At 47.8% G+C, this 9,320-nt stretch overlaps 1 protein-coding gene and 1 long non-coding RNA gene across 5 annotated transcripts in view; one reads left to right on the top strand and one right to left on the bottom strand.

The window, feature by feature from the left end:
* Positions 1–1,222: 1,222 nt before the first annotated feature.
* Positions 1,223–3,534, bottom strand: LOC106146901. The gene is made up of 2 exons (XR_001231527.1): positions 3,442–3,534; positions 1,223–3,144 (listed from the first exon to the last, which is right to left on the bottom strand). It is a non-coding gene; the product is annotated as an uncharacterized LOC106146901 (long non-coding RNA).
* A 254-nt stretch (positions 3,535–3,788) lies between these two features.
* Positions 3,789–9,320, top strand: part of Pcnt (pericentrin) — a 100,774-nt gene continuing 95,242 nt past the window's right edge. For 2 of the 4 annotated variants that reach the window (XM_013505781.1, XM_013505784.1), the window contains exons 1-2: positions 3,790–3,955; positions 6,164–6,376. In XM_013505781.1, the coding sequence (XP_013361235.1) occupies positions 3,899–3,955; positions 6,164–6,376 (270 nt within the window). In that variant the 5' untranslated portion in view covers positions 3,790–3,898. Of the gene's footprint in view, positions 3,956–6,163; positions 6,377–9,320 lie in introns of all 4 variants that reach the window. The other 2 variants (XM_013505794.1, XM_013505789.1) reach the window with 2 other exon arrangements.

Here is a 9,320-nt window from a genome sequence, read left to right on the forward strand (position 1 = left end):
CTCCCACTGGGCATGTTTCTTAGACTCTGTTTTAAGTTTTATTTATCTTGTTGCTAGTGGTCTCAAACTCATGGGCTCAAGCAATCCTCCAGTTCAGCCTCCTGAGTGCTGTGACAGGCACACACTACTGGATCTGAGAACAGTTTTTTGTTTCAGGTTGTTTTTGTGGTACCAGAAATTGAGGGCAGGGCCTTTACACTGAGCTACATTCCCAGATCTTTTTTATTTTTTCATTTTGAGACAGGTCTCACTAAGTTGCTAGCTGGCTAGGCTGGGCTCAAACTTGAGGGATCTCATCTTCCCAGGGTGCTATGTTGACAGATGAGTAGCACTATGCCTGACTTAAGAACAGGTTTCTAAAATAGAGTCTTTAAAAAAAATTGTTGTTTTGAAACAGAGTCTCACTATGTAGTTCAGGCTACCTTTGGACTATGTAGCCCAGGCTGGCCTTTTAACTCAAGGCAACCCTCCTGCCTCGGCCTCCCGACTGCTGGAATTACAGGCATGTGCTGCCACCCCTGACTTTTAAAAACTTATAAAGGTTTTACATTTACAGAAAAGCTGAGATGGTTGTGCAGTTTCCACACATCCCACACAACCTTCCCTTATTCCTAACATCTGCAGTCGCTGCAGCAGTGTTGCAGGTAATGAACCAACCCAGAGGCTCTGTTAGCAGCCTCTCCTTAGTTTGCCTCCTGAAGTCTCTACGTGGGCTGTGTGTAGGGTCCCTGTGACCTGCCATCTCCTCAGCTCCTCCTGGCTGGACTGTGTCTTAGACTTTTCTGAGCTCACAGGTGTCCTGCACAGGGGCTTTGCAGAGTTCCCACTTCTGTGACGCTTTCTCCGTGTATGCCAGGGTTGTGGGCTTTGAGGGGCCATGCCCCCTCAGAGCTGTCACCCACTAAGGCGCCGACAGGTTCTCTGCTGTGAAGCGACTCCTCCCCTCCTCACCCACCATCTTTGGGGGAAGTCACTGTGCACAGTGACTGTGTCTTTGAAAGAATCTTTGAAAAGGAAATTATCATTTCCTTTTCCTTTCTTTTTTCTAGTGTTTTGAGATAGGGTCTCACTGGTTGTGACCTCTCCATCTAGGCAGGTGAGCCTCCAACTCACAGAAATCTTCCTGCCTCAGCCTCCTGAGTGCTGGGATTGCACCATAATGCCCAGCAATATTGTGGCAGAAAAACCAGTATCAATCCAAATGGAAGACTACACCAAGGAATTAGAAGGCAACTTTTATTACGCTAGTGGGCTGGGGAACCCAGAGGCTCAAATCACGCGCCCAGAGTCAGGTTTGAGTTCAGTTTAAACATGGTTTATGAGTGGGAAGTGTAAAGCTGACTGCAGGTTATTACATGATTGGTTACATGGAATACAAGAATTACATCATATTTTGTCAGGCAGGTTTACTTAAAAGGAATTGTTTAACATTCTGGAAAGGAGGGGCGGAGGTGTGAGCAGAGCAAGTAGAATTAAATGGGCCCTTGAGGCCCTCTGTCCCAGACAGGAAGTCCCTGAAACAAGTTGGAAACAATGTATACTTTTCTAATTACGGAAAACAACCTGGACACACTCAAGTTGGCCCAGCCCATTATCAAAGAGAAGTGGATAGTTAAGGCTGACTATCTAGGTGACAGGCAACATAAGCATAGTCACAGGCTATGAATTGATTTCTAACTTTTGCTATGCCTACAAGTCTGCTGTTCTATAAGTGTGCCCTTACAATATAACTTATCCTGACAGATTTTCCATAGTTGGATATAGACTAAAGTAAGATGCGGGTGGACACTTGCAGAATTTCTCTAAGTGTCCATGGGATGACTTGGGTCTGCGCTTGGGTGAACTGGCACTTGGTCCTTCCCAAAGTTTTAAATGTACCAACACATATTAGGAGATTCAGGAAAATCTGGGTGGCTGGCTGCTCTTGGGAAGCCTGATCCCACAGTCCTCCTGCCTGCCGCACGTGCACATCCCATGCTGCCTCATGTGCACGCACGCCAATGACAGAGCGTTGAGTCTGGGAGTCAGGAGACTCAGCCCACCTGGCACAGGATGAATGCTTCCTTGCGGCCAGGTTCCCAGGGCTTCCTGAAGGCCTATTTGCAGTGTTGTCTCTTAGACTCTAAATATCTCCCGAGCCTGCAGGCTGACTTGGGTGTGAGGTATCGTTTCAGAGCTAAGGGGGGCATTGCTACTGCTGTTTAGTCTGTTATTTAAGAGGGAGCACATGGAAGCACATGGGTCCTCATGACAGACTGCATCCAAAAGAAGGCTCAAAATAGGTGAATAGAATAGAGGGAGCCAGAAACCCACTGCCTGACTGTCAAGAACAGACAAACAACACATTACATGTACTACGGTGATAGGGCATATCTGAAGGGGCTGAAGGAATATTGCAGAAGGAAGGGGCTCTGGGTTGTGGGCTTGCACCAGACGATCTACTCCATCTTGTTTTTCATGCCTTCTAGTTACAGACCACTTGGCGAGCTAGCCAACCCCTAGCTTCATTAGCCCCACTGAAGTGAGTTCTGAGTATATTCACTTTTTTTTTTTTTTGTATATGGTCTTGCTATGTAGGCAGGCGGGCTTTGAATTTGAGGGGGAGTCTTCCTGCCTCTGCCTCTCAGTGTTGGGATTACAGATATGTATCACCATGCCAAGGGTGTTCACCTTTCTCATGGGGTGGTCAACATAGGCCCAGCCGTTCAGCAAATTTCTCTCTGCCCTGGTTTGTAATTCCCACCCCGTGCTCAGACTCCAACTGAGGAGTTAGCATCTTTTCTACATTAATACCAAATGCGACGCCACTGCTTTCTTAAAAACCATTTGCAGTATATGTGGAAGATCCCAACAGTTCATTCTCCCATCAGGAGAGGCTGCTTTGCTCTCTCCCTGGTGGGATTGCTTCATCGCTTACACCGCACCCTCATGAGAAGGAAAGGCTGTCGGCCTGAGCAGCCTTCCTCCAGGGCCCCAGCACAGGTGTATTCCAGGTATCTTCAGCTCCCTTATCCGGGCACTGCTTTGTGGTAGAGTCTGCGAGCCCAGACGCATAAGGGCTGGGACGAGTTCATAGGTACGGGAGAGTCCTCGGTGGCTTCCTGTCCCCGCAACTCTGGCACCTGCAGGGCCGCAGTCCTGGTCCTGAGGGGAGTAATTCTAGGCTGACCCTGGCTTTTGGCCGCTTGGGTCCAGCAAGCTAGGGGACGGCGTGTTGGCAGAGGCAGAAGTGGTCACAACAGGGCCAGGACGGAATCGCAGTGATCCTGCGGGGAGCTGTCTGCAACCGCACAATAGGCAAGCCTGACACCAGCCCTACAAGACCCGGGACTGGGGCATCAGCCAGCGCGCGAGGGGCGGGGGCGAGGCTGGTTATAACCAAGACCGGCGCTGTGGCTGGCCTGGCTAACCCTGCCCCAGTTCCCCAGGTTTTGCGTGTACCTACGTGCACCCAGACCAGCGGCCTCAGGTGGGGCCTGGCCCACGCAGTGTAGAGCACTCGCTCCCAGAGGACTTGCCAGTCCCTGCTTCTCCAGCCGTGGGACGGCGCTCGAGCTCGCGGAAAGCGGCGCGAACCTCTGCGGGGTACCGACCAATCACAACGAGCCCCGGGAACACTATCCTCCTTTCATTGGTCCTGCTTGGGAGGGCGGGTACACAAGTTAGCCAGTCAATGACTGGCAGAACAAAACGCCGCTTGGGCTACGCTGACCGGATGCGCATGCGCGCAAGGGTCATACGGCCTTCGATTGGATGCGCTATGGGGCGGAGCTACGGAGCTGACAGTTGCAGGCGGGGAGGGCGAGCGGGCGAAGGGGAGGGAGTGTAAATAGAGCGAGGGCGGCTCCGCGCTGGTTCTGCCACCTCCGGACAACTCGGGGAAGCGCCCCAGAGGGCGATGGAAGAAGATGAGCAAGAGCAGCGGCGCAAGAAGGTTGAGGCCGGGAGAGCGAAGGTAAACAGCAGAGCTTGCCTCTTCATCGCGCTGCTGCGACTAGAAATCCTCAGGGTAGCTTTGGTGCCCGACCCCCGCGCCTGCCCGGAGCGGGCGCGGTTGAGCGGGGCCTCCAACACAGGCGCTGCTCTTTCTGCCGAGGCCCTGTCCTTTCTGCTGGCTCTGCCGCTGAGAGCCCGCCTCCTTGCCGCCGCCATCTTGAATCCGCCGCCCTCGCCCCGTGCCCGCCCCCGCCGCTCACCCAGCCAATCATCTGCCAGGATGCCTGGCGCCTCGCTGGCTGGCCGGCGCGGGGCAGACTGTGTTGGGCATCACGGGGCGGGGCTACGCCTGCGCAGTGGGCTCGGTGTTAGTTGCGCTTTGGCGTAGCACTGTTCTGGGAAACTGCTACCCCGGTCGTTCGCCCAGCGCACCTGGAGGTGCTGTGCCCCCCAGAGCCCTCCATGGCCTAAAACTTCATTTAGAGTTTTACTTTCTTGGGAATGCAGGTCTTTCATCTATGAAAGTCCCGAAGATGTCTCTGGACCTGTGAGCCCCACGCGCACGCCCGACTCGGCCTTGCGAGGGCTCAGGTCCTGGAATTAGGTGTCCGAGGGGTGTTCTTGTCAACTTCCCTTGTCCTGGTTTTTACATTTAAGAAAAATTGCTCAGCTCCTCGCTGCCCGGGAAGCAGGGATGGGGCGTGGTTGAAAGAGAGAACCTGGGCACTGCGGCCTTGCTCTCGGGCTGCAAGACCCCAGGTAGAACGCCGTGAACCTGCTGTATTGATTTTGTGGATCAGCTACTGGGAGGCATTCAGAGCTCATTCCTTTCCTTGGATCAACCAAGTGCCACTGCATCACAGAAGCATCCAGAATACATAGTAATGGGTGTGACAGTCACGGGACAGCAGTGTCCCAAGACAGGCTGAGGGCGGTGTGGTCTCGTTTCCGATGGCAGGTGTAAAGATAGAGGGTGGCTCCCTTGTTCCTCCCACAGGTACACAGGCCAGGAGATGAAAATGAGCCTAAACAGACCTTAGCACTTGGATTTGAGTAACTGAGCCCTAAGCCTGTGTGCTTTGTAAGTAGTAGATGTGCTTATGGGAGATGCCTCCAGTTGAGTGACAGGCTAGACGCGATCTGTGCATCGGAAGGGAGCTCTGTCACAGGTGACTGACTGCATCTGATGGAGGAGAGCACCAAGATCACAATATGAAACAAAACCAGACCCTGTCTCAAAATACAAAAAGGCGAGTGGATATAGCTTAATACTTACCTTTGTCTGGGTTTAGTCTCCAGTACTATACACATACAAAAGAAGAAGAAAATGGAGTTGATTTGTGAAAGAGTGTCCTTCGAAGATTTTTTTCTCCTGTAAGTGCTCATGGGAAGTTGTTTTTTTTTTTGTCCACAAAATCGTGCAGTTCTGTTATTTGTACAAAGGTTTGTTGAGTAACTTTGCTTCTGTGGCTACAGTTTCCATTTTAAGGAATGGACATCCCTCTCTGAAAAACTGGTGTTTGGTCTCATAGTTTTTGAATAAGATATTAGTGGGAGATGGTGCTTGATTGTGGTTGAAAAGCCTTGGATTTGAGGGACTGAATAGAGCTGGGTTGTGCCTTCTGATGGGTGACATTCTGTGGAGGTCCCTGGTGCTTTGTTGAGCTGTGTCATGAAAAATAGAACATCTGATTCCGTAAAGGAAGATGTTAGATTGACCTGGCTTAATTAATTTTTTGCTATTTCTGTACCTTGTCTCAGAATCTATGGCTAGGAAGTTTTGGCTGGGTGGTATATTTCCTTGATTAGGGGAAAATGGGGACAGGAAGGGAACATCTTAGCTTTTTATATTATTTTAATCTCGAACTGTGCCTGATTAAGCCCTCAGCATTTTAAATACATTTTTTTTAAAAAAATTATTTTTCTTTAAACTGCCAAGGGTCAGAAAAGCTATTTTGTCAATTAGTTGTATAGTTTTCTTTTGTTTGTATCTACGGATAGTTAACAGTTCTCACCAGTATACTCTGGATATGGTCCTGAACTTACTGCTGGTGTCCTAGTTGTCAATGAAAGCAGTATTTAGGGAAAGTGGTCTGTTGGCCAGGTGTGGCTGAGTGGAGTGAGTGAGCCCAAGCCTCATGTTCCCCACAAGTCTGTTGACTTTGTGGTTTTGTTACTTTTTTCTCATTTACCTTTGTCTTTACTACTTCTCTACATTTTTGCGCAGCTTGCTCACTTCCGACAGAGAAAAACAAAAGGTGACTGTGCGCATTCGAAGAAAAAGACGGCGAAGAGGAAGGGCCCGGCTGTCGATGCGCCTGTCCAGGAGGAGAGTTCGCTAGTCACCCAGGATGGTGGGCTCCTAGATGGAGGCGACATTTGCAAAAGCTCAGCATGCAGCAACAGCCCAGACGGGCCTGGAGGGACATTTGCAGCTCAGGTAGATTTGCTCAGCATCGTGTTTTAATGTTTTACTCATCTTCCAGTTATTGCTAGAGTAATTTACTAAAAGTAGTTTTTGATCTGTTTTTTTGCTACTCAAAAGTGAGAAAAGAGGGTTTTATTTTAATTTACAAATGGTAAGTACATATTTTGTGGTCTTATACTTAATAAATGTTTTATCTTACAGGATTTTAAAAATTTGGTATTGATATGCTTTATAGGCAGGTGTCATTTTGATATAGAAGCTTTATAAGTGTGAGTTCTTGATGGCTGTCAGCCCTTCGCCAGGTGTTGCACATTTAAAACCTAATACCTCTTCGCCTACTTTCACATGCACTTGTTTGTTATTTTTTTGATTGCCTGCTTTCTGAAGGAGGGGAGGGATAGAGGTATGACAGAAAAGCTGGCCTCCTGCTGCTCAGGGCCTGTGAGCTGTGTGGAGTTTATCCGTGGCAGGTGAGGCTGGTGAGTGGATGTTGAGAGTGCTGAGGGTGTAGCCCTCCCAGCCTTCCTGGGGCCTCCAAACCTGCCCTTTGATGGGCTCTCCTTGAAATTTCTCATGTGGATTGTCAATGAGAGGCCTGAGTCTCACATGTGCCTGCTATTGCAGCTCAGGGCAGCTTTAGGTGTTTCTGGGATGAGCTGGTAAACTAAATTTTCCTGAAATTGGAAAAGAATTTGGAGGACAGAATTTGGCTTACAGTCATGACATGTCTGGCTTACCTTATTGGAAAAAATGTAACTACTGCCAGTTTGTGATATTCTGCCTATAAATCTGCTTTTGCTTCTTTTGAGTGATACAAGACCTTGCCATGGTATCCTTTGTGCCCTGGGATGTCTGGATCTCTCTGGTGACCATGCCTCTGCTTGCCTGCATCCCTGGCATTGTTTGTCAGTTGCTGTTCATCATTATCCTCTTTCTCTGTCCCCCAAAGTAGGGCAGCTCTTTTCAGTGGTCTTGTCTCAGCTGGCTGAGAGTTAAAGCTGTTTTGAGAGGGCCTTATGCTTGCTGCTAGTGGCGCTGCTCTTTATGTTTCTTGCCTAGCCTCTTTGAGTGGGAAAAAGCTTGTTGCACATAATTAAAAATCTTGTAATTTTAGGGCTGGGGGTTTAGCTCAGCGGCACAGCACCTGCCTGGCAAGCACAAGGTTGTGAGTTTGATTCCTGGTATCAGAGAAAAACTAAAAAAAAAAAATCTTGTAATTTTTAGTTACTCATTTTGAAGTAATGTTAGACTTGTACAAAAAAATTTGTAAAAACTAGCAGAGTTTCAGGTTACCTTTTACTCAACTTCTTGAAATCTTATATGATGTTAGTATAATTACCAAAATCAGTTTTAGTTGCCGTTGAAACAATGCTGTGAGTCTGCCTGTTGTTCCACTAGTGCTCTTCCAGTCCAGGGCTCTCTATTGCATTGCATGGTCTTGTTTCCAGGTCTCCTCTGGCTTGGGGCAGTCTCTCAGCCTGCCTGTGACATTTTTGAAGAGAATTATCCAATGGTTTTTGCAGAATGCCTACAAAGCATGAGTCGATCTGTCTGGTCTTGTCCTCATGATCAAATTTAGGTTCATTGCTTATGGACGTGGTGACGCTTCCAATCAGTGCGCCTTATGAGGGCATGTGGTGTCCGTGCTTGGCAGCATCTGTCAGTGGCGATAATAACTTGATCACTTAGTGTGGTTTCTCCTGGTAGAACAAGTATTATGTTCCTTGCATGGTTAACTGTATTGTGTAGAGATATGCAGACACTCTGTTGGTACCTGTTTCTCTCTTCTTCTTTTTTTTGAAACAAGGTCTCATTGTGTAGTTCAGGCTGCCCTTGAACTCACTTTCTAGCCCAGGCTGTCGTTGAACTTACATCGATCCTCCTGTCTTAGCCTCCCAAGTGCTGGAATTATAGGCATGTGCCACCACACCTGGCTTATACTTTCTTCCACTAACATTGATGTCTATTAATGATTTTTTCCAGAATAATTATTACAGTAGTGTTGGCCAAGTGATGAGCTTTTCTGTCCATCACACCTGCTGCCTGTGTCACATGGTGTTCTGAAAGGAGGAACTGTTGCTTCTCCCAATTTGCTTATGTTTGTTAGTATGGACTCAGTATGGATATTTATTTTATTTTATAGGCTTTTTGTTTTGTTTTTTGAAACAGGAACTCATTATGTAGTTCAGGCTAGACTTGAATAAATTATGCAGTTCAGGCTGGCCTCAAATTCACCAAGATCCTCCTGCCTCAAGCCTCCCGAGTGGTGAGATTACAGGTATGCATCACCATGCCTGTCATATTTCATTTGAGCTGGGTCGTGGTATGTAGTCCAGGCTCGCCTTGAACTTGAGGTTGTTCTCTATCGTACTCCCAAGTGCTGGGATTGTAGGCGTGCACCACCAGGCCCAGTTTCAGTTTCCATTCTTTCAGTGGTAAGCTGATTAAACGTAACATGTATACTTAATTTACCTAAGTTTGAATTTCTTTTCTCTTTCTTTTTCTTTTTTTTTAGACAGGATCTCACTGTGTAGTTCAGGCTGACCTGAACTCATGGCAGTCTTCCTGCCTCAGCCTTGCTGGTTCTGGGATTACAAATGTACACCACCATCCCTGGCTTCCTGAGTCTGAATTTAATCAATACCTTCCCAGTTTTGCACAGTGGCAACATCATAGCCAATGAAGTTTATCCGAGGTGTGATTACTTCTAATTGAAAAGTAATCAACACCTTTAATCTCTTGGACAATAAATACAAGGGTGTTAAAATAGTTAAGTTTGGGCTGGGGATTTAGCTCAGCGGCAAAGCATCTGCCTGGTAAGCGCAAGGTCGTGAGTTCGGTTCCCGGTACCAGAGAAAAACCAAAAAAAAAAAAAAAAAAAAAAAAAATAAAATAGTTAAGTTCCATTTATAACCCCCTCGGTTTACATTTTTGTCGTAGGGTTTAGGTTTCTTAA

Source organism: Chinchilla lanigera, unplaced genomic scaffold (assembly GCF_000276665.1).
Source record: "Chinchilla lanigera isolate Chin_1 unplaced genomic scaffold, ChiLan1.0 scaffold00006, whole genome shotgun sequence".
NCBI classification, from domain to species: Eukaryota; Metazoa; Chordata; class Mammalia; order Rodentia; family Chinchillidae; genus Chinchilla; species Chinchilla lanigera.